General features: G+C 41.4%; 2 protein-coding genes across 14 annotated transcripts in view; both read left to right on the top strand.

The window, feature by feature from the left end:
- LOC121947545 (ankyrin repeat and SAM domain-containing protein 1A-like) overlaps nt 1-11,710 on the top strand; it is a 91,238-nt gene extending 79,528 nt beyond the window's left edge. For 4 of the 11 annotated variants that reach the window (XM_042492636.1, XM_042492631.1, XM_042492628.1 and 1 more), the window contains 8 exons: nt 425-532; nt 701-871; nt 994-1,131; nt 1,218-1,289; nt 1,384-1,470; nt 1,948-2,085; nt 4,233-4,415; nt 6,590-6,900. In XM_042492636.1, the coding sequence (XP_042348570.1) occupies nt 425-532; nt 701-871; nt 994-1,131; nt 1,218-1,289; nt 1,384-1,470; nt 1,948-2,085; nt 4,233-4,415; nt 6,590-6,814 (1,122 nt within the window). In that variant the 3' untranslated portion in view covers nt 6,815-6,900. Of the gene's footprint in view, nt 1-424; nt 533-700; nt 872-993; nt 1,132-1,217; nt 1,290-1,383; nt 1,471-1,947; nt 2,086-4,232; nt 4,416-6,589; nt 6,901-7,724 lie in introns of those variants that run through there. The other 7 variants (XM_042492638.1, XM_042492637.1, XM_042492640.1 and 4 more) reach the window with 4 other exon arrangements.
- Nucleotides 11,711-14,527: 2,817 nt separating this feature from the next.
- LOC121947587 (specifically androgen-regulated gene protein) lies at nt 14,528-24,439 on the top strand. Of its 3 annotated transcripts, none has more exons than XM_042492696.1 (4): nt 14,528-14,624; nt 20,331-20,525; nt 22,284-22,446; nt 22,564-24,439. In XM_042492696.1, the coding sequence occupies exons 2-4, from the start codon at nt 20,421-20,423 to the stop codon at nt 24,105-24,107; spliced, it is 1,812 nt and encodes a 603-aa protein (XP_042348630.1). In that variant the 5' UTR covers nt 14,528-14,624; nt 20,331-20,420; the 3' UTR covers nt 24,108-24,439. The 3 variants fall into 3 exon arrangements, with proteins under 3 accessions (XP_042348630.1, XP_042348632.1, XP_042348631.1); XM_042492697.1 differs by lacking the exon at nt 14,528-14,624 and adding an exon at nt 16,193-16,212; XM_042492698.1 differs by lacking the exon at nt 20,331-20,525.
- Nucleotides 24,440-24,754: the final 315 nt, after the last annotated feature.

Here is a 24,754-nt window from a genome sequence, read left to right as displayed (position 1 = left end):
TGACTGACAGAAAATAAATGACTCATCGACTTGAAGCGACCTCAGTAAACTGAGGGGTCTCTGACTGATGATTAAATCTTCGACTTTTAGAGGGCAGCCCCAATGTAATTTCTGAGAGACAGAACTTATTTGTAATTTTTTTGGACACCTGCAAATCCAACCTCGTAGTTCTGTGAGATAGTTACGCCTGCTGCCTTTAGAAATGGGAAAAGTGGTAAAACAAAGATGTCTAAGTGAGATGAGAGTTATTATATAATAAGACATACAGGGTCTAATTTAGAGGTTTGATGTCTGAAGTGAAAGTTGGTATGACAAGTAAAGTGGCAGTTTCTGATGATTCTTGGTATGCCTCCAACTTTCCAGCACATCTGCTTCCTCGTGTGCTGCTCCACATGTTCACCAGATAATTTCATCTTTCCTCCAGGTGCTAAAGATCTCCCTACTTGGTCACAGGAAACGCATCATTGCTTCCTTAGCGGAGAGGCCCTACGAGGAACCTCCAGTCAAGCCTCCTCGTTTGTCTCAGATCAGGGTGAGGACTGTTTTCCCAACAGATTTCTGGGGGATGAATGAGTTTTTCATCTTCGCAGGCTTGATTTGTTTTTAGTCCACAAGTTTTGGAAAGCTTGTTGCTTGTGAAATATTAGAGAAAATCGCTGTTCATTGCAGGATAACTAATCGTGTCCAACTGTCTCCTCAGTGCCAGGACCTGCCCGGATCCCAGACGTCGTCCCCCCTCAGTCAGATGGAGTCCTACTCAGGGCGCTCCATGGACCCTCTGCTGCCAGTCGGAGAGCCAGGGAGAAAAAAAGTGCCAGATACTGACTATGACGTTACCCAAAGATATCGCAGTGAGCGGCTCAGAACACAAGTAAGTTTGGATTTATCTGTATCACTCGTTTCTGTGGTACTTAATGTCCTCCGCTGTCTTTTATGTGATGTAACAGATAAAGCGAGCCTGTGCCAGTCTTATGATAATACTTTTTTTTCCAGGAACGGTACGACGAACGACATCGAGAGCCCCGTCTGACCCTGCGACCGCCGAGTCTGGCAGCACCGTACGCCCCGGTCCAGAACTGGCAGCATCAACCTGAGAAGCTCATCTTTGAATCCTGCGCCTACGAAGCTAGTGTATGTTTCCGCCTTCCGCCTTCCTACATGGTGCAGCTTTTCTTGAACATATAGGCCAATACTTTCTCTCTCCTGTGCCCTTGTAGTACCTCGGTTCCATGCTTATTAAGGATCTACGAGGTACTGAGTCCACGCAGGATGCCTGTGCCAAAATGCGGGTATGTTTCTTCTCCAATCTCATTGGACGAATGGGACACAATAAATTGTAAATCACCTAAATGTCCTCTCTGCCTGTGTCTTTTTTCCCTCCAGAGGTCGACGGAACAAATGAGAAAAGTCCCAACCATCGTGCTTTCCATCACATATAAGGGGGTGAAGTTCATCGATGCAGCCAATAAGGTCAGCTGCCTCACGCACACACTGTCCGCCCGACTCAATGTGAAATTTTACAGTCTCCAATTGAATCCATTGCCAAAACTGTATGTTTTGATTTGTAGCATCACGCTGAAACTTTTTTTCTGTGATTGTAAATGTCATGTCTGCAAGTTTATGTCAGATTTGTTTATGTTTGACAGGGAGGAAAGTCTGCTCATATTGACATTTATTTGACATTCGTAAAAAAAGGCATTAAAAGGTTGCCTTGGAAGCTCAGCCGGTATTATGGCTGCACTTTCCTGCGATGGCTGTGACACATGGTTTATGCTTTAATATCTCCTCTCAACTTGCTGTCAGTCATCATATTTATAAATCAGATTTTTTCATAATGCATTACTACTTATAGCGCTGAAGGTCTGTGTAACATAGGTTAATGTTATGTTATTTGTAGTCTGCATCATCCCTTTATTAAGACTAATGCTGACTCTCTTCTTGGTGCAGAACATCATCGCGGAGCATGAGATTCGTAATATTTCATGTGCAGCCCAGGACCCAGAGGACCTGTGCACATTTGCCTACATCACCAAGGACCTGCAGACCAGCCACCACTACTGCCATGTGTTCAGCACAGTAGATGTGGTAAGGATGCTCTCGTAAGGGTTGGCTGTGCTGAGTCAAACCATTCAGCACCAATTTGCATTTCCTTCTTCAGGTGTAACATGCCGAGCCACACTAGAAATTGACCCATCTCTGGAGCTTTGCAAAATAATGGGGGAATTTTATTGTGAGGTATCTTTAGCAAAATAAATGTGGCTTTTTTTATGATAAAAATATGTCTACTAATACAGCTGTGAGGAAGAGAACAAGCAGAAACAGCCACAGCTCTAACTACACCTCTGCAAACAGCTCACCTCCAACAGGAAAACTTCACTTATCTGCTGTGCACTTGTAGCTGTGGGTCTTTCAGCTCTGGATCGGCCCGCTGCGTTTAAACATCATCACTTAAGACAAGCTGTCATCAGCTACAAGCCGCTTTTACACAGGAATTGCGCTAAAGGGCCGAAACAAAGTTCCCTTTTAATACCGCCTCTGCATTTTTACACAGAACCAAAACAACAGCAGCATCATTCCAACCCATTGTGTGATTACATGCTGCATCACGGCATCCCGCAGTCAAAAGAGGCACGATGGGTGTGACATATAACACAACAGTGTCAGCCTCTATTGTGACAAATAATATTTCTAAACAATGACAATAGCATACTATGTTAATAACAATCACCTTCTCTTTTATATGGCGGCTGATCTTGTCTATGCTCGAATTGAAAGAGCCCCCGAATCTCGTTAGTTTTAGTATTTGTGGACATACAACTGCTGTTTTTGTTCTTTGTATTAGCTGTTAACTGCTAGCAGCTACTTTTTAAACCTGCTGCAGTGGGTCACACACAAAAACATGTCAAAACATCACACCCTCGCTGCCCATAGTCATGTCTTTCCAGCTTTACATTTTACCCAGACGTCAGATCACTCTGTCCTCTCTTTCTGTGATTGGACATTATGTACAGAACAGTGAGGTGGGTTTATATTCCTGCCATGAACATACCGTGTAAATGCGGCTAAAGACACACCTTCAAGCAGGGAGCCGTATTGTAATGAGATGAAAATCTCTGCTGCACTGGGCTGACATGCTGAGTAAAACCAACTCAAGCCGAGCCAGCACGTGTGGAAAAACGGTATCACTGTGTGTTCCCGTTACTTTATTCTGACGCACATTTGTGTTATAAGCAGTACTAGAAAGAAAACTTCTATTGAGTGTTGAAATTGTTCCTCACCAGCAAATCTGAATTCCTCCACCATCATCTGCGTTTCTTTACACTGAGGAGATGTGACAGCCTGCGTCGTCAACACTGTTATCTCTAGACTGCCCTATCTCCTCAAGGTGTCACGCTTCACTTGGGGCTGATTGCCTCCTCGAAGACACACTCCGGCCGTGATAACTAGCCCTCCATTACCTACTCTGTTCCCCCTGAGATGGGATGATTATCCTGCTAATCTGCCTCATAATGCGTCCAGGGTCATTGTAGTCTAAAGTCAGCATAACAATGCTCCCTTTCCCCCGTGCTTCTCCTGAGCTCCGTGATGTCCTCTGAAACGAGGGACTGCCGCTCACAGCAGTTTGATAACCCCCAAAAAGCCACAGCAGTGGTGAGATGTAATCAGTTATTTTAAACTGTATTGACTAACTGCTGCCATCGGCCTGCACCATCCTCGCCACACACAGAGGGAGCACATCACGTCTGTCTGGCGCAGAAGCCACGAGGCTCATTAGGGCATTAAGTAAACAGACGACGTGTTCGTCTCAGCGCAGATTCTTCGGCAGAGGATATGCAGATGATTTCAGAGTTCTGTGTCTGTGTTCCTGTCATATTATTGCCTTTTTTTTAACTTCCCCAGGCATGAAGTGTGAATCCTCTGTCTTTAGTCTGAGCTGTCTGTTCATATTTGTAAGTGTATAACAATAGAGCGCAGCTTTAGTACTAATCTACAGCGGATGTATCCAGTTCAGGTGCTGAAGGGAGCTGCTTGCTGCTGCACAATACTCCTGAGATTACTGCCACTCCTCCTCGTTACATAATTCTGTTTTGAAGAAGTTGTAGAGGAAAGAAACTTTGTTCTGATATTTTTTGCTGTCTCACTGCAGTATAGAGATGTTCTCTGAGCTCGGAGACTCAAAGTCTGGGGTACTTAAAGGGCCGCCTTCTTCTTTTTTCTCCTTCTGTGTATAGAACCTGACCTATGAGATTATACTAACGCTCGGCCAGGCTTTTGAAGTCGCCTATCAGCTGGCTCTGCAGGCCCAGAGGACCAAACAGCAGCAGAACCTCCCAGTGGGACCCGGTTCTGAGGTTATTGAGACCAAGGCCAGCAGACCGGTACCCAGACCACGAGGCAGCATACGGAAGTCAGCGGTGAGTTGGGCATTTAAACACAAACTGTAGCACATGACACCATATAAACATTTTCTGGAATAGTTTATTGTCCGTTTTAAAGCTGGAGTGCGGGACTTTTACATGTAAATAAATGTCTGTTTCATTCAAGCCCTTGCCGAAAAAGTTCACCCAGTGCAGACTAAACACCACCCGTGAAAGCTCTCTGTATTCTGTGTATACTAGAGTTTTTGTTTTTGGGGTCTGTGGAGACTTTCCCACGCAGGCGTATCCGACGTGATGCATTTAACATCAGCCAGCCAGAGCGAAAGGGAGGAGAGATCCCTGATTTTATTCATATTATGTTAGATATCTTTCATTTTTGTCGTCTTTATTTTGTTTAGCACTGCTTTTCCTTTTGATCTTTTGTTGTCATTTCTTCACATTGTTTTATCCGTATGTCCGTGATTCTGATTTTTTTTTTGCTCTGATTTCTTCTGAAGTTTTTTTTAGGGGCAGCTAGGATTATGGCGGAAAATCCTCCAAAAAAAAAGTCTCTTGATGATGAAGGTCCTTAAAATGTATTAAATTTAATGTTATAAATATTAGGCCTTAATCAGTAAATAATCCTAAACTTTAATGTGTGAGGTCTAAACTATAATTTAATTTATCCATCTTTACATTTCTTCTGGTCAAAATGAGTCGAGCTCTTCCGTGTTAAAATCCACATTTCTGATGTCACAAATCTTTAATCCTACCACTGAACCTAATGCTGCTTTTTACGGTGTACTTGCATTTACCTGTTGGCTAACTGTAGATTAACCGAACTCACTCTGATAAAATCTACCACTTCATGAGAGACATCTATGAATACTTATCTTTTATTTTTACCTGCAATGCTTGAAGAAGAAAAAGATGGTTTATCCAAAACTCAGTCGAAAATTTGTTTAAAATTATATTAAAAAGGTCAATAAAATATGTCTCATATCTGTATACACCCTGAATGCTCTGGGTAAAAAAAGATTCTCAGCATTCAGAGAAATGATTAAAGGTATAAAACGACTTGCAGAGTGCTTCTGAGAGCGAGAGAAAGCGTCGTGCTCGAGCATCACGAGCGTGCGTCGACAGTGTCTGTGTTGTAACTCTCACAACCAGAGGGAGGAGACAAAAGTTCAGCACTGCAGCTTTAATATAAAAAACATGTGTATAAGTTCTGCTACTTCAATACAGGCGTATTTTCCTGACCCTAAAATGCTATTTTCCTGTTCATTTGGTAAGGTCTCGCTCTATGCAGCACACATGGTGCAAGTGTCGGAGGAGAGTGCCAGGTGTGCAGGAGGTGTGCAGTTGTCTCCGTTATGTCTGTAAGGGGGTCCACAGCTTCGGACTCCGGAAATCAATTCAATATCCACCATTTGAAAAAAAAAAAGAAAAGATACAGCTACTATTATAAGATGTTGTCTGGTGTTAAACTGAAGCAGAAAGAGATTAAAACTCTGGCAGCACTTGCAGGATAAAAGAATAAAGAATAATTTTATTACATACTGCAAGTATTGTTTGAGCTTCTCTGTGCACCTTTAAAAAGTAGGTTAAATTGCACCAGACGCTTTATCTCTTTGTAAAACTCAAGCATATCATACAATACTGAGTCATCCCGACACCTGATGTCATAATGATGTTTTTAGAGAAATACTTTTCCAGTCTTTCTGAATCAAACCCTCAAAGCACATTAGACAAGTCCTTGTATCTGTCTGCAGCTCTTCACATTATTATGTGTCAGTGTTTGTCTGGCCATTAGCATCAAACCATTAAGAAGTGAAGCCTTGTGCTGAATATAAATGAGCTAAGTGCACCTCAGGGACCAGTTGCACATTTCCAGCTGCAGCTTAATGAACTCGACTGAATCATGTCAAGAATGTGATATTTACTGTCACTTCTTTTTTTTTCCCCCACACCTTTTGATATCTACATTTTCAGCCTTTGTTTATTCAGTTGCACTGTTGCACCTCTCAGTTACACACACCCTCACCTGTAAGCTGTGTTGGCTATAACAGATCAGACTGCTCCTGTCTCATGCAAATCTATGTCAGTTTCTCTCTTTTACTCTCTCTCGACCCTTCATCCCGTTTCTCTTGCGCTCTTTTCCTTCTTCCTCGTCTTATTTCTCACTGTGTCTTCCTCTTCTCTCTCCTCCTGGCGGCGTTTATCTCTCCCAGGACTCTCCTCCTCTCGACAGTCGTTGCTGTTACTGTTACACCTGCACCACCCACCGTCCCTCCTTTCTACCGCTGCACTCTGCCAGCCCTGCTGCCCAGGTGCTGCCTTCGCATCATTGCCTCCATCCTCTCACACTTTCCTCCTTCTCTTCTCCTTTTTTTGTTTTGTTTTTTTCCTCTCAATGCCTTAAAAAAACCCTCATAATTCTCCATTTGTGTCTTTAACCCATTTTGTTATTTGTGGATTCATATTGCTATTATCGCATGTTTTATTGGTGTTGGTAGACGAGCTACACTTAGACGCTCGGCCTCATGTGGACTGATGAGTGCTTTGATTATTACTTTTGACTCAGGCGCCCCCAAGTGACGGTTTGGCGGTAACACAAGTAATGTTGACCTTTTACGGTGGAACTGTAGATAGTTACTTTGCTGATGTATATAAAAATCCATTGTACAAAGAAAAACTATTAACTTAAAAAAATCTGAGACAAATAGTTTAAAGGGACAGTTTACTTCCCACGTCATCCTTTTCCCCTTAATATTAGTGATTTATCCATCTTGATAGTTTGGTTGTGAGTTGCAGGCTGTTAGAGTCACACTTAAAGATGCCACTCAGCTTATGTTGCTCAAAGCACCACTAAATACCTTAAAAAATTCAACAGCAGTCTCTTTGGAGAAATCATTACCTGATTACTCAAGGTAATCCGCAGACCTTCTTTTAAGCAGTTTCGTGTTTGAACTATTTTCTGTTTACAGGACTACAGCCAATATCTGTTTCACCGCGCAGAAGGAAACAAAACAAATACAATCACGAAAACAAAACTGTCCCTTTAAGAGTGACTTACAATGCTTCAGGGTTAAATTTTGGGTAACTATTAATACAAAGAAATGCGGCCTGTTGGTGAGGTGATCTCGATCAATGGCATTAGAGATGTATGCATTGTCATAAAGTGTATATAAGACTATAGAATAAGACATTAACCCGCTCAAGTCTGCATGTAAACTGGAGTTAATTTTGAGACTGTGATTCACTCCGACCATTACTGACCAAACTTATATTTTACAGGAAGAAATGACTTAAGATCTGCAAATGTTGAGAAGCAGAGAGTTTGATGCCCTCTGTTTGTGCTTTCAGGGGGACATTGTGGAGCAGGAGGGGGATTCTCAGTCCCAGGGCAGCGCCACGTGGCTCGTGGACCCCAAGGAATCCAAGCGCACTATCAGCACTAAGTACGAGACCACCATTTTCTGAGTGGACCCCCTCTTCCTTCTGACCTCTGGGCCTGGTCTCACCCCTCTTCCTCCCCCTCCTTCTGTGTGCCTTTCACTGTGACTCTGCCTCCCTCTCTGGGCTGGACTCCTGCTGCCCTCCCCCGTCTCCCCTCAGCCATCACTTGCGTCCCCACCCGACGAAAACAGTCTGCGAGTGCTTTGCTCCTTCCTTATGCTAAACCACCACCTTTACTGATTATCAGTGCAACCTTTCCGCTTTATCAACCCTCCTTCTAGCTGACACCAGCCTGCCACTCACCCTCACTCTTCTTCTCCTCTCTGTGTACCTTGTATGCTTCCTGTGCACAATGCTTCCTTTTTCTTCCCCTCGTCAACATCCCACTATTGACTCTTGGTGATAAGCTCTTTTTTTTTTTCTCGGTGCTTTTCCTGCTTCATTAGGCGACGGCCACTCTGAGGCTTTTCAATCTTTCAACTTCTCCGAGCGCTGAGAAAATGTGATTTTACACCAACCAAGAGTGACGCTCTGCACACATCCTGTACCTGGATGGACATGTTTCCTGAGGAAACTGACCTGTTACTCTAAGCGTCAGTTGGACTTTAGCAGACTGGAGGTCGTGGTGTTATTGAGGTTACACAGGATTAAGTAAGGGGGATATTTTTCACTGTCAGCGGTCTGCTCCAAGCCAAAGGAGGCTGAGATCCTAGCACTGTGATAAGATCCTTTATGGAGCTAATAAAGTAAGCATTTTGGGGGATTTTCTAGTGGGGGAATTAGGGGAACAGATAGGGCATAGAAGCTGATGCGGACCCGCATGTTAGTGGTCTGCGCTGCTCCAGAAAATAGACAAGCTGTCTTGAGACTGGCATGCCCTCGTCTGTCTATCAATCAAAGCGCCAGGCTTGAAACCTGATGCTTCCTCTGGAGTGAACTAACTAAAACTAAGCACTTTTACCAAAACCCCAAGTGTGTGAGAATAAGTGCATCTTCCTCTGTCCTGTCTCAGTGTTTCCCACAGATTCAGGGTGTATGTGTGGCAATTTTTTTTCTTTTAAATGCTTGTGTCCCCTTGTATCATTTAGTGTCCTCTCTCTAAATTACGAGGTTCTTGCGATGTAGCAAACCTATATTTTAGCCGGATGGATAATTGATGTGTCAATCCTTTTAGAGCTGATCAGATCGACAGATGAGAGGAGCAGCTGCTGCAAGTAAATGCAAAGTTTTAGACCCAGAAAAAAGGACAGATTAAGTTTCACTTTAAGCACGCCTGATGCTCTGCCGCTCCGTCTGCTACCACATTAAGCTCTGTGTTTTGAGAGTGTGGTGCAATAAATCAGCGGTTTCCAACTGATCCAGTCACGGGGTCCAGATTTCTTAGTCTTTAGTCTCTTAGTTCTTTAGTCCACTCGTTATAAATTGCCACATATTCAGTTTTATTTCACAAATAGTAAACAGTACCTTGTCTGAGAACACAGATAAATTAAACGTATTCAAAAAAAGATACAACATAAAACATATAAGAATAAACAGTAGCTGCATTTCAAAACAAAAGCTCTGTGCTGGAAATTCACTCTACTTCAAAATAAAGTGTTCTTTACAAGGGCTGCTCCTTGAAAGTCAGAGACTCGAATCAGTCGACAGAGATTCAGTCCAGCAGTCGTTTTTTTCTGTGCAGGGACCAAAAAGTCCCCAGATTTTGCTGCAGAGTGAGTGCTCTTGACTTTTGTGATGCTCTTTGCAGCTGCAGACATACAGGCAGTGGCACAGAGGACCAGAGAGACTGCACTGTAAGGTGGTAAATTTACAGCTTACATCAAGTTAATATAATGCAGTCTCTGGCTTTTGTTGGTGTCTAGTGTGGGCATAAAACCTTGTTGTGCATTTGTGATCCGCTGTGAGCACTGTTAGCTTGTTTACTATATTACGTGAATGCAACAGTCACACTGAATGTCCCACAGAGCCCACTCAGACTATAAAACTTTGTATGGAAACAAAACGAATCATCAAATATCCATGTTGCATAGCCAAATCTGATCCGACTGGCATAATAAGTCACTTGCGATTCATTCCAGCTCAAAAAATAGAAAATCTATTGGTGTAGCAGATGCTTTAATCGTGTCGGGCCACACAAACAAATGAATGTGTGTGAAACCCAGTTTCTTTTTTTCTTCTGTTCACAACAAATGCCTTCTATGTTCATCCTGTCAGCAATGCCTTTTGTTTTCACCAATAGGTTAATAATTCACTGGTGAAAAGAGTTAATCATTATAAAGGGGGAGGGGGGTGATCCGTCGCCATCACGCTGTTTGTGTCCATTAGTTATTTTTTACTTTATTTTAACCTCGCTGCTTTGTGTGCATGTGTCTGTGTCCCTTCCCCATATAGCTGAACACTGTGGCCAATCCCAGCCAGTAGGAAAGGACAGGAATGAGCCCTGTTGCATGGTGGGTAAAGTGTTTTTGTTGGAAAGGCGACCCACTTCATCACATCAGCAGGTGGATCAAGCTCGCCACAGTAACACACGAGGCCTGGAGACAAACAGACGTAATGCTCATCAGATCATCTGACCTCACAGAGTTCATCATGCACGCACGCACGCACGCACACGCACACGCACACACACACACACACACTCACACACACACGCTCACACACACACGCTCACAATGCTCCATTTCGCTTCCTGTCTGTCAGAAAGTGACAGTCAGATGTTTTTGTTATGCTTTTTGCATTTCCTCTTGACACTCATCAGGCCTCCCTCGTACAGGGTTTGTGTTTACTTTTAGAGGAAATGTACTCACGGTGTCGCAATGCAGAACTTGCAGTTAAAGGGGAAGTGGCTCAGATAAGGAACATTATTATTTTTGTTATGATACAAAGGTACAAACTATCAGACGGAGACCTCACACTGTAGGTACACACTCTCTTCTGGATCATTCGTCCGGTATCCACACATTGTAGCGTCTCGTCATGACCTTCATCTGCAACATAACTGTGATAAATAATCTTGCACGGGAGGAACTCTCTAACCAAAGGGCAGAGGAACTGACACTACAAAGACTGTTTTATAAAATAATAATAATAATTATAATATAACAGGGGGTGGCTTTTATTTGATTTGAACGTTTTTTTCTGTATGTTTTAATTGTTTTATTGGACAATGATGCGTCCTAATGCTGGAACTGGATCAGGTGTGGCTCACTTCTCCTTCCCTGCTCCTTTTGTTTGGTTAATCTTGGCCAGATTATTCACCAAACCTGCCATGCAGGCTGGTACGTGTTTAGATTTTAGCTGCAGCACAGAACAATAGGCATGTTTCTCCTAGCTAACTCCCAGTATGTTGACTGTTAATGGTACTTTCTGGTCAGCCGATGTGTATATGGGTACATTTAGTCAGGTCGTTTTGATTTAACTGTTGTATATGTGGTACGCTGTCAGGCCAGTGCGATAGCTCCGTGGTACACTGTCGTCTGCGCCTTCGTCCATCAGCCTGGTCCCGTTCTGCTTTTGCACATTTTTAAGGGTCAGGAGAGATATTTAGGGACTAATCTGATGACGACAATGATGAGAATGAAATTGTACACGAATCTAGCGGTCTGTATTTTGATACTTGAATGATTTTTGCTTTTATAGATATCTATATATATATATGTATATGTATGTATGTAATTTTTGACGTTTGTCAAAAGAGAGAAAAGGACTATGTCTTATAAAGTTAAACATATCGTGAATAAATACCCTGTGATTAAAAAAAAAAGGCTGAGAAAACAATGACTCAGAAGAGGGACCTCACTTCAGAAAAAAAGATTGTACATAATCTTGGGCTTCCAGTCTTTTTTATGATTATTTTTCATAATTGTACAACTAATAAATGGCGCAATTAGAAATGATGAATTCTTGACTCTTTGTTTGTCACTAATCTTGTGTAGCGTGGACATTTTTTTTGCATTATTTTCCCCAAATTTAGCAGATTTGACAACCTGCACTTCTGCCGCGGGTATCACAGCTCCACACCGTCTCTGTTTGTCGGAGGGCAAACAAGGTCAGTGGACGTACCAGGCGTTTGGTCTCTGCCCTCCACATCCACTTCATAAACCTTTCACTGCTGAAGAATGGACCAAACTGCTCAGAGCCTAAACAGGTTTAACACAACGTAGGAGATAAAAGTGAAGAGGTTCAGGTACACAAGCTGACAGGAAAATATCATCAAAGCTTCCTGCAGCCATCCAAACAACGAACTACTGCAGTAACTACAGACTGCAGTGATATAAAGAGTTCAGAAAGCAATTTATCAGCAAAAGCAGTTTACTAAAGTTTTTTTCTTTGTATTTAAAGTCACTTTCCAGCTGTAAATGTTGATCATCAGTGATAGAAAAACTCTTTTACTTAAAGTCCACTGTGTAGTATTTAGAGGCATCTATTGGCATAAATGGAATACAAGTATTTGTAAGTATGTTTTTATTAGTTTCTAATCACCTGAAAATAAAAGTAGTTGTGTTTTTGTTACCTTAGGATGAGCTGTTAATATCTATATATGGAGTGGGTCCTGTTCTGCAGAGTCCGCCATGTTTTTACAGCAACACCAGCTTTAGATGGGGCCATTTGAGATTTCGTGGGAAAGTTTTAGTCGGTTGTAAATGTCACACGCTGTACACTTGTTAGTTTTAAACTGAAAACAACTGACTTCTGTCGATTTTGTGTCTGTTTATTTTCATTAGCTCAGATTAATTGAAACATTGTTCATTTTTTCAGATTGCTGCATGAGAATGCGTAAATAAATGCTTAAATATTTATTTATTTTTAACAAATAGCTCCAATCAGCAGTTGCCTGCACAAATGTGCTGATTCTTAGACATATACTGTATATACTGTGAAGACTTTTCCAATAATTGCTTTAGGCTACAAATTATAAATCACACTTGTAAAAGTAAGATTGTTTTAGTGTTTTAGATTGAACTTCTAACCCGTCTGTATAGCCGAATGTGGCCAAACATGTCATGTGACATTATCTTCAGCCCACCTCTTTACAATAAAGCTGTTTCGTATCTTTGGTAGAATGATGTGACTGGAAAATATGTACTTCTGCACTATTGCGTCATTGGCCAACACGATAAAACTTCAACAGAACAAGAGATGAGATGATTTCTGGCGCAGGTGTATGATTTTACACTGCTCATTTCCATAGATATGCAGCAGACGTCATTGATGTATGCTGCTGTTCCTGGAAAACAGATCAGCTTGTTGCTGATTGTGAGGCTGATATCTGCAGACAAGCGCGCTTTGTTCACAAACTCCAACACGAACAAACTGACAAACTCTTCACAGCATCCAGACTGTAAAAACTCAGAATAACTGGTAAAACAAGCCATGAGGTTCAGACTAAAATATTTCAACAGCTATTGGACGGGTTACCATGACCTTTGCTACAGATATTCAAGGTCCCAAAAAGGATTCATTGTAATGACTTTTGTGACCCTCTGATTTTTTCTGCACCACAAATGTTCCGTTTTTCTGTTAAATATTTCAGCATATAAAGGTGATGGGTTGTAACAACATGTTGTACAGATATTCATGCTTTCAAAATGATGAACTCACAGACTTTGGTGATCCCATGACTTTCACGCCTGGAGCTAGAGTCTAGCTAGCACCATGAAGTTGATATTTTTGGGTTTTTATTAAAGTGTCTCGATACATAGCCTATCAAACGTATTGCTGTAAAATTTGACGCACACATTCATGTCCCAGTACTCATGGAGAAATCCACAAATCATTACAGTCACTCAAGATAATCCACAGACCTTGTTGTGAGCATGTAGGAACTATTTTCTTTCTACCAAACTGCACCTGCAAACTGTATCATTGTGCAGAAGGAAGGAAGTGTGCATTTACTCATATGAGGCTCGTGCTTCTGACAGAGCAAAATTTAAACATTAATATCGTCCTCATCAGCTGAACTGTGACTTGAGCTAGCTCAGTGCTGCTGGATGCGCTAGCAGTAGATGCATGTTTTCTTTTGGTAATCCGGTGACATGAAACTGCTCACAACAAGGTCTGTGGATCATCTTGAGTAACCTTGTCATGATTTCTGGAGAAAGACACAGCTGTTCAGTTTTGAAATGTATTTTTGGTGCTCCACAAGCACCACAAGCCGAGTGCCATTTAGTTTCATTACAGTGAGGAGAAGGCAGACGTTTCTACAGCTGATACCTCCAACACTCTGCAACTCATACCAAAACAATCTAGATGGATAAATAGCACTACAGGTAAGAGGAAAAAATATGTATTTTTGATTTTGGGGTGAACTGTCTCTTTAACATCATTCTAACACTAACAGGAGGCTACATAAATACTTAATTTTAATAATGCAAATATATGTAAAAGCATGTCTTATTATATTTACACACATTATATGTACCATATAACTCCTTAATGTGACCGTCATATTGTGTGACTTCTCTACTTTATCTGTGGAGTATAAAAAATATTTTTTTTTTATAGATGTTTTTTTGTAATATAAATTTTTATATCTGTGTTGCGTTTATGTGGCTGCTGTTATTTCATTGGCTCTTCTTTCACGAGACGCTCACTGATTGGCCAGTCTCACCAAACCAGCCCGGAAGCTAATTGGCGCACCTGGCTGCAATTACTTCCCACCTGTTCTTCTCTCCGTGTACTTTTACTTCCAGGAACAGTGCAGCTGTCAGGCTCGGTGGAGACTGAGGTGCACCATGGACTGACATCTGCAAGCAGCTCTTTACGCGCACAGCTGGACGCTTTAACTTCACTTCTCTGTCATCTCCGGTGAGTTATCAGGGATTTACTCTGTTTAAAGTCAATGCGATGTTTGTTTGTGCGGAGTTTTGTTTAATGGCTCTGACATTTGTGCTTCTCTGAAATGTCATCATCCTTGTTTAGACTGGTGTGTGTGTGTGTGTGTGTGTCTGTGTCTGTGTGTTTGTGTGTGAGCCATTTGAGTACAAAGTTATTCATCTACAGATTTTGATTTTATTGTTTCCTGTAGCTGAGCAGGTTTTATGCGTGTGACAAACCCACTTTGCACAGACAGCCGAGTGTCTTCCTCTGTCCGCTGACAGTTTGGGTGGAGGGAAGTTGAGGGTGAAATAGCAACAGAAATATTCCAACATTTTATCATCATTATTAATCCTGTGAAACCTGAGCACATTGGTATGAATTCTTCCAAAAACACGGGAAGAAGGTAATGAGCAACAGAAGAAGACATTACCCAAAAGTTTTGGAAGAAATTACTAAAAGTATAATAAAATTACCTGAAGATTAGTATAATAATAATGATGATGATAATAATAACAACAACAGCATATAGTTCACCCTTAACTTCCATCCTAATAATTTCAAAATAAAGTTAAAAACAAACAATCAGAGAATTTAGTTCAAGAGTTCTTAAACAAATGTAATAATTCTGTATCATAATGTTAAATATGTAATTATTTGTTTTATATTTCTTCCTATAAAATTTTTCCCTAGCTTTTTAGAAATATTTTTTTTTAAATGCGCTAATTTCTTGAACTTTATGTAAAATGTCTTGCCACATTGCTAATGGCTTTTTTTTGTTGGTTTTTAAAGGGTTAAACCTTTAAATCCCGATCAATTTGGCTTGATTTCTTCTTCTGAAACATAAGAATGAAGGCCATTAGCCATGTAACAAAAACTGTCCAGCAAAGATTTTTCAGTTTTAGAAAATTATTTAAAACTAAAAGAAGCTGGGGAAAAAATGCCCAGAAAAAAATATGTAATAATTATGACAACAAATTTAAAAATTTAAGTTTTAGAATCATTATTATTAAAGCACTTTTTTTCTGGTACTTTCCTTGTTTGTTTTGGTTTTTATCTTTTCTTTTTTTAATTTGTTTTTTAGTAATTTTAGTAATTCCTTGCTCATTGCCTTAATTTCATGTTATTGAAAGAAATAAAGCCAGTTTGCCTGGTGTCAAAGGGTTAATCACTTCCATGCTCTTTGGAGGCGCACATTTCCTCTCAAAAATGACCCATTTATCATTAGTGTTTAATCACTGAATATTTTGTGTGTTAGTGAGTCCTGGTTGAGTCAGGGAAAGTACAAATATTTGCACCTAAATGTCAATAATCCTGATTTTCATGGGACAAGGTGCCAAGCTAAACATTAATGAAATATTTCTGTTCGCTCCAGCAGGTTGGGAGTTGCACAACATGAACTTTTGTTTACTGTTAATCATTAAGCTCTCTGGCTGCCCTTGAACACATACTTCACATTTTTGGACCCCGATTCTTTCTTTTTTTTGCAATCACACTTCATAACGTGTCGTCGTGGACTGTGAATGATGATTCCTTGGATTGTAAAATCTGGCTCACAAACTGCGCAGCTGTTCTCACGGTAAACACTTTAAAGACGTGCAGCTGATCGTCCCTTTTTTATCGTTGAAAGTGTTTTATCTCATGAGTTGTAATTCAAGTGGAACGCCCAGGCGCATCAGAGGGCTGAATTTAAGAGTTGTCTTTTAAAAGCAAGCAAAGTGACATTCCTGTCACTATTAAATCCTGACTCAGCTGTGGGTGTAGCGAGCTCTGCTGCTGCCGCCCTACAGGTTTGTTGTCTCGATCGCAGAGAGAGAGGAAGGTGTTGGCTGCTCAGAGCTCGGACACTTGTTTCTCGCTCTGCTGATGTGAATGTGCTGATGGGAGGGACAGTAATTAGCACTTATTAAAGCTTTCACTCGGAGGCCAGCGGGTGTTTTGTCAACCAGCTTTTGTTGCTGGAAAACTTGAGTGACTGTTGATGTTGGTGATCAGGTTTTTCTCCAGCTGTCCTTGCTGTGTCTTCATGTCAACAGGACAGAAATGTCACTGCTGACTTTGACGCTGCAGGAGGTTAGCCGTTTCCAATAGGGTCGACCGATATTGTTTTCTTTTTTTAGAGCGGATACCAATATACTGATTATTAGTACTTAATGGGACCGAAAACTGATCTTTGGAGGCGAATTGCATTTCCAGTAAAAATGACAATATTTCTGTCAAAATTTAGAATTTGGAAACTCCAACACGAAACTTTTAACTGTTTACAGCAGGTTCCCTGCAACTTTTTTTGGGAAAAAGAAAACAATGAATTAATATAAATATCTCGCCGAGGTTTAACAAAGCAAAAGTTCCTCCCATGCTGATACTTTACCTGCACACTGCCTTCCCTGCTGTTGGTTGAGTGTAATACACACACTTTTTCATTAGTTAATTTAATCGTCCGTCATTAAAATTAAATGGAGATACAAATAATTGGCCCCAATAATCGGCAAGGCTGATAATCTGTAGACCCCTAGTTTCCAAATTGGGATACATCAAGGGGGGAAAAAATCTCATGTTAGTTTTTTAAGCAGCTTGAAGACTTGTTACATCCTGTTGAGTAGTTTAATCTACAGCGGTGCATCATATTCTATAAGATCATCAGATGTTGGTAACATCATGTGAAAACTACACATTTATAAGTCTACCTTTCATGGTGTCAGACAAACAGCCCTTTTTTTAGCTTTGTGACGATGCATTTTCCAGCTGATCCAAGAAGGTTTTTAAAAAAATAAATCTATTTTGCTTAAGAAGTGGGAGAATTTTCCCAACACATTAACACTTCATGCTGTCGACAAATTTAGTGGAGTAGAAATTTAAAGTTGCATAAAATGGAAGTACTCAAGTAAAGTACCTTAAATTTGTGCTTGAGTGCAGTATTTAAATAAACGTACAGTTAAAATCCCCACCTTTTTACAACCATTGTGTTATAAATTACATATTTTTATCATCATATTGAAAAAGTAAAATCAAGGTCGTGGATCCTAAACAATTTTTTCCTTTTAAGATGTAAGTCATAAGTAAATATATTGAGTCTAAAAATAATAGAATCTAGTTTCTTCCTGCAGCTCACTAAAACCCCAAAAGTGCCAGAAAAAAACCACAGAGGACATGATTTCTCTGTCACTGACGGATCCCTCACCTTGTTCGAGCTGCTTTCCAAACATCTCAGAAGCTTCTCCCATTTTTCAAGACACAAACTTTTATCACACGTGATTGAAATTTAAACTGTCTTCTGGCAGAGGGGACATATTGTTTGCAGTGAATGAGTGTCTGTGTCTTGTCCCCAGAGGAACCTCATGCCCCAGTAATTATGACGATAAGTCACGGCCGTCGTGGCGCTGAGACCTTGCGTCATGTTGGAGGCTGATTCTCAGAAAAACAATGACACTGGCTCGTAACGGGAACCCTTAAATCCTTTGCTCCTATATGTTTAATCAAATGTTCCCAAAGATAAAAGAACAATGAAGCCAGCTTTGCTCTGCTTCCACGAACACACCTGAACCTGATTGTGCAGCTGCGGCTACGTGATGAATAAGTCATATAACAGGTTGTAAAGCTTTTGTCTCCCGGTTCAGTATATTGCATTGCTTGTGACCTATTTAGCAAAAATCCACTTCAGACTCTTAACCCGAGTTGATCAAATATAATCCTTTCATGTCTCAATCATAACTCATTGTTGGTGGTATTTGCCTCTGGCGCTCACTAATGCACTTTGAGCACTTTAAAAGGAAAGTAAAGAGGTCATAATTTCTCTCCAAGTGGCCTTTTGAATTCCTTCACAGGCCTGTTTGTTTCTAAATCAGCTGTCTGTTAGTGAGGATTTTGAAAATTTGCCTCCTTGTATCTCTTCGGCAGATGAGGAGCGGGCGGGCTCTAAGCCCTCTAGTTTTTGGCTGGTGTGCTTTCCTCATGCCTGACCTGTCAGTAGTAATATACACAGAATAACAGACAGAAACACTTGTAAGCAGCACAGGGTTGCAACACAACACGGCATATTAGCTGCCATTACACAGATTTTACATGACGTGGAGTCTTTCATGCGTATTTGCAGACAAAGATGAGCATTTCTCGCTTGATTGCTGACTCATAGTGACTGGAATACGGATCAGTAAACCACTTTCAGCATCGCTACATGACTTAAGGTTATTCGTACACCATAACCGTGTGTGCCACCAAGTGGTTGCTATGCAAGCAACAATTCCCGAGTAAAGGTCTAAACTTTGAGTTTTGAGAGCGAAATAATGCGCTCTTCACCGAATGCAGTGCCATATTAATAATATATTATTATGTAAAAATCTTTTTTTAATCTGTTTTTTTTCATGCCTCCATGCTTTTCATAGCCGATTTTGGGTTGTTGGTCTGTGTGAACGCGATATAGCAAGAACACCTTGAACATGAGCTAATGGGAATTTGGTGTTCAAAGGTCAAGGTCACTGTGACCGTGCAGCAGCCTAATTTTTGTGAATGCAATATCTTAAGATGGCCTTGAGGTAGTTTCCTTAAATTTTGCATAAATGTTTTCACAGACATGGATGTAAACTGCGTACAGCTTGACGCCATACAGCCGCACGGTGGTATATCTAGTTTTAAATTTGTATTTATTTGTTAAAGTAAGTTTGCTGGAAGTTGTTGCTTCTCTGCCTGTAATTTATGATGTTTTACATATTGCAATTCATAGTATTTGTTCATGAGTAAAATAATCTTTGGGATAATTTTTTCCAGGTCACGCTCAGTCATGTTATGTTAGTTTTTCATGGTTGTCTCCTGCAACTTAACTGGATGCTGTCATAGCCGTGCAAACAAAGTGGATCTGCGGAGTTCTGTGTCGACTTGCAGGGAATGAGCAACATTGAAATTAGCTGATTTAGGAATTGAAAGGAAATTACTTGATTCATGGCACACTTTTTAAATCACAATAATGAGTTTAATTATTCCTCTAAAGTTAAAGCCTTTATAGTACTATGTTTGTTACTATCCCTCTGCTGCAGCTCAAAAAAGAAACACAAAGATTTCTGCAACTCATATAATCATCAGATGGATTTTTGCAATACATTCCCATCACATAAATTAAAAACAAATTAGTAAAGTGTCTTTTGCTGGCCAGTATGAACATGAATGATAACAGAGTGTAAAACCAGTTTCAATGCCACTTGATATTGTTTTCAGACTTGACAAGTTGTGAACCTTTTTTTTGACACAACAAAACCCCAATAATGCATGGACTTAATATTACTCTGCTTAGTGTAATGTGTAAATAAAGTGTTTACTCATCCATTAATATATATAATGACCTGCATTAGCATAACTGGTTATGTTTAATATATCACAGTGGCAGCAACAGCACATTTGACATGTTAAATAGGAGAGCTTTTACATTATGAGGATCATTTAGCTATCAGCTGTAATTTATGACATTCATTCATCACACTAATGGAAAGATTTGACATTAATAGTTGTTGCTGCAATGTTTTACAAACCAATTTTCTGAACTATTAAGGCTTATATAAGCCTTAATGTAATGTTTACCAGCTGTCGGAGGTTGGAGTCTTTCTATTTCAAAAATTGTCTCAAGGAGATGTTTTCGCCACACAAATTTGATCTGATTCCAGTTTGGTCCTTTTATCCCATTCATACATTTTCTTCTTGACTTTTCAGATTCCTCCTCAGACTGATTTCTAGTGAAATTTACACAATCAAAAGAGGACCGTGAGGCCCAGGTCCTGCCCTCGTCCTCTTCCTTGTGCAATGCCGAAGAGTGACACGTGGCCAGGCGGGGTTGCCATGGAATCTTTGAGCAATTTGGACAGTGCCGGGAGCTGCGACAGTGTAATCAGCATGAACTCTGGCTATGTGAGTGCTACTGTAGATCTCGTCTCAGTCTGCTGTCCCACTGACCCTGTTGCCTATCTGTTCCTCGTATAATTTTCTTGTACCTTGAAAACAAGATATCAACACACTTCGCTGGTACACTAGTTTTCTCTGACCTATTTAAACATTACTCTTAAAGGAATTCTTCACCCTCAAACTGAACATCTGTATACCGATAACTTACTCTGTGTTGTGTTGATTTCATGATGAAAACGTTTTTTTTGCATGCCTCCAGAGTATACGAACAATCCAAAAACAGAAAAAATTCTTAATGAATTGAAGTAAATGGGGTCCATGTTTAATAACAGCAAAGCAGCAGCAGCAGCAGCAGTATAATCCAAGTCATATGCTCAGTGCCTACTGAACACATGCAGTTGCATTAAAACTTTACTATTTAAAACACTTTTGCATAAACAGTCTCAAGCAGGGACGAGTGGGGCGCATGGGGTTGCAAGAGAGTTTGTAAACTGATGTTTTAGCTTGTTCTCGTTTTCCAGGTCATCAAATACAGATGCTTTCACACCCCGCGATACCGATGATGACTCTATGAGATGTACAAGGCTTTAAAAAAATTCCAATGTAAACCCATATGTGGTAATATTTGACTCTCAGAGCAACAGCAATAATATGAAGAGCAAGAAAGTTTGTCTAAGGCAGGCAGGAGTTGCGGTGGATGAGTCAAACAAACACAGACTTTCAGCCAGGAGGCTGCTGTTTGTGTCCTGTGTGGAAAAATAAGTCAGCACTAATTTTACGTAAAGTCAGTGCTGTTGTTATTGAACATTGCATAACTTTTGTCCATCCGTGAAATACTTCATCATCACTCACATTACGTGTAAGACACGTGACATATTTTACCCCAAATATGGTGTTTTTTCAAAACCTAAGAAGTGTTTTTTGTTGCCTAAATCTAACGGAGACCATTTGGCCACTTAAACCACGCGTTAGACACGAGTTTCATCCAGGAGACAGCTGTGTGTTACACACACATCTTTAAGTGCAAGTCTCAAAGAGATGCAAAAAGGTGCCCTCGCTGTTAAACCAGAGGGGCATGAGTGTCTGTATTTGATGACCTGGGACAAGAACGCATTGGATGTTTTGAAATAGTTCTGCTGCTGTTAAATGTGGCTCCCTTTACTTTAATTTATAAATAATCCTCTCTGTTTTTTTATTCCTCCTTCACCACATGCGAGAACAACAGATTTCTTTATGAATTTGACACAACATGGGATGAGTATTTGATTTTCAAATGATCAGTTTGTGGATAAGTGTTCCTTTGACAGCGCTTCAGTGCTTTGTTGAAATGGGGAAAAAAACATTTGACGTTTGTGCATCAGGCTGCATGACGCCTGCATGGATATTTACAGTAAACATGAAAAGGCCAAATGATAGGAAATAAGAGGAAGTGAATCTTTTAAAGGTAATATAGTCTCGTGTTTGTTCAGGCAGAGTTTCAGGGAGAGTTTTCTGACCACAGGTGAGATCTCCTGCTGTTTTCATGCACCTGCAGTCACCTGAAATAAACTCCTCTGACAGGCCAATACAGAAGGAAAGAGCCGCGGACAGGACGGGGGGTGTAATTAGTCATTCCTTTGCAACTGTTTTAACACTAAACAACTCTGACCTACAGTTCCTGCTCTGTGTTAAGGGTTAAAATGAGGACAGAGATTGCTAAAGAGTTGAGAAACCGTTCAGAGCTTAAATGAGTTTGTTTTCTCATATCTCTTATATTGTGCACAGAGTGAAGACAGCATGGAGCACTTATCAGCAGAAGAGAGGGCGTGTCTCATGTATCTGGAGGAAACAATTGAAGCGCTGGAGGTGCAGGAGGACAGCGGTTTATCCAACGATGAACCAGATGCTGGGTTTCATACGGACAAAATGGGTCGGCTCAGAGTAAATGGTATGATCATGTCATGAAATATTCAGTCGGTTACATGTATACGTGCACATTTTACACCAAAATAACACCAATGAGTGAAAAACAAAAAAGTGCAGTAATTGTGTTTTTCTTTCTCAGACATTTCCAGTTTCAAGTCTGATGACCAGAAATCAGAGTCTGGATCCAGAGTGTTAACCGTCGGAGACAAAGCTGAGCATCTCGCTCCAAATCACAACTTAGAACCACAGTTCTCTCCTGGTCCTGCAGCCAACATGAAATATTTCGAAACATCAGAAAACTTTGTGACTCAACCTGAACCTCCAGTCACTGAATCTGATGGCAAAATCCACCCAACAGCCACTGAGCTGTGTGTAACCAAGGATGAAGATGGTAATCTCAAGATTGTCCCAAGTGCCAGTCTTTGCACCGATCAGTCCACTGCGACCTCTGACATGGATGTGGGTGTGATCCCTCCTCCGTCAGACTTCAGGGATGAGCCCGCTCCTCCTCCACAGTCGCAGAGAGTAAAAGACCTTCTTACATCTGCCGGATCATCCGTAAACAAACCAGGAGGACCTATTGACTTGGAGCTGCTGCGCCAGAGAGCCTCTTCAAAGAGCTTCCCTGTGATCCAGGAACCTCCAAACAAGCCCCCAGATCTGAGTCTACCAGCTGCCAGCTCTGGTCCTCCCACAGGTCCTCCACCTGAACCCACTGAGCCCAGAAGTCCACCTGCCGTCGCCCCAAAGCCCAAGAAGCTTCCTGCCAACATTATTCTGAAGTCACACAAGGCAGCAGTGGCTGATGGCAACTCCTCACATCCAGTGTCCGCTAGTAGCGACCGGGTTTTGTTGGATCCGCAGAGGGTCCGCATTGAGGCCCTTATAAAGCTTGGTCTTCTGCCCGCTGATGCAGATCCAGGACCTGCCTTCAGCCCTAAACTTTCTCCCAAAACGAGAAGGTCATGGGCAGCTCCTCCTTCTCCAGTCAGCCCAGCGGCCTCACATACACCACCTTCAACTCCCTCGACACCATCTTACACCCGTGTCAGCAGCCCGTCTCCTGCCCCCGTCCCTCTCCAGGCTCCTGCACCTGTGCCACCACCAGATACCTCCCCAGCTCCAGCAGTCCTGCCTATCGAGTTTCTCCCAGCACCTCCTGCTTTCAGCGACCCCGTCGAATCTCCGCTGTCAGAGAGCGAACTGTCTGCCGTTAAAGATGCTTCAGAGGCTGCTGTTAACGCGCAGATAAACACGCCACCTCTTATCCCTCCTGCCGCGGTCAATCACCTAACCCCACCCAAGGTCATAGGTGTCAAATCAGCCACCCTGGAGCGCTCTGGTCTAGGTCTGAGCAGCTACATGGCGAGTCAAGACTTCAGTGAGGGCAGCCAGGGCGTCAACGGTGAGCGGAGCCCCAGCCAGCTACGTAACACTCGAGCACGACCAGCGTCTCTGGGGAGTAGGAAAGAGTTTTCAAGCGCTCATGGAGAGGGTTTGCAGATCCGCCGTGCCACCAGCAAAGAGTCGGATGTGCACAGGTCCCTGTCCGGCCCTCAGCACTCCGGAGACTCTCAGAAGCTGCCTCGATCGCAAGGCATCAGTGTGCTGATCTGCCCCCGTTCAGAAAACGAGGAAGACCGCCGCGAGGCACTGAAGAAGCTGGGGCTGCTCAGAGACTAATCTTGACAGCCACAGACTCTCTTCACATTTTACATTTAAAGAAACAAACCAGAGGTTGATGCACAGTTTTTGAAGGCATTACAAAACTTTCGGGAAGCAGCTTAACCACATATATTTATGCGTTTTCATTTATAGGATGTTAAGCCTGACACTGCCTCACATGACTTTAATACCCTGACTGTCATGCTCACACTTGCATGTTCTTGTTACTCAGATTGTACAGCCAAATGTACAGTTTTACTTCTCATCAAACTGGAACGTTTTGGATATTCACTGACTCACTGTAGCTGTGGTTTTTGTAAATTAAAAAAACTGTTACTTTTAAGAGGCAACTATGAGTTATTTTGTCATTTAATTATGTTTTCTGTGCTTTAACATATGAACCTTTTTGTCTCTCAGTGGTTGCTTCCATGTTAGTCTCAGTGACACGTGTGAAGCTGCTTCCCCTCCAAGTTCTGCTTTTAGATACTTTCACTGTTGTTCACTTTCACTTCCTAAAATCAAGATTTCTTTTAGCTTTGTTGACCACAGGAACTTCTTTTTTAGCACACACTGGCTTATATTTAGAGTTTTGTGCACTTAAAAGAATACTTTACCCACAAGAATACTTTAGTCGTGCCACGTTACCTCAAATTCATGAAAAAAAA

This window comes from Plectropomus leopardus, chromosome 8, assembly GCF_008729295.1.
Source record: "Plectropomus leopardus isolate mb chromosome 8, YSFRI_Pleo_2.0, whole genome shotgun sequence".
Taxonomy (NCBI): Eukaryota; Metazoa; Chordata; class Actinopteri; order Perciformes; family Serranidae; genus Plectropomus; species Plectropomus leopardus.
Note: the sequence above shows the minus strand (reverse complement) of the source record. Positions and strands in the feature narration are given on the sequence as shown.

What these genes read in the sequence shown, in the direction of transcription:
- LOC121947587 (XM_042492696.1), top strand. Translation starts at nt 20,421, where the DNA reads ATGCCGAAGAGTGACACGTGGCCAGGCGGGGTTGCCATGGAATCTTTG. An exon ending in TCAGCATGAACTCTGGCTAT is followed by an intron (nt 20,526 to 22,283) that starts GTGAGTGCTACT and finishes TATTGTGCACAG; the next exon opens with AGTGAAGACAGCATGGAGCA. An exon ending in GGGTCGGCTCAGAGTAAATG is followed by an intron (nt 22,447 to 22,563) that starts GTATGATCATGT and finishes TTTCTTTCTCAG; the next exon opens with ACATTTCCAGTTTCAAGTCT.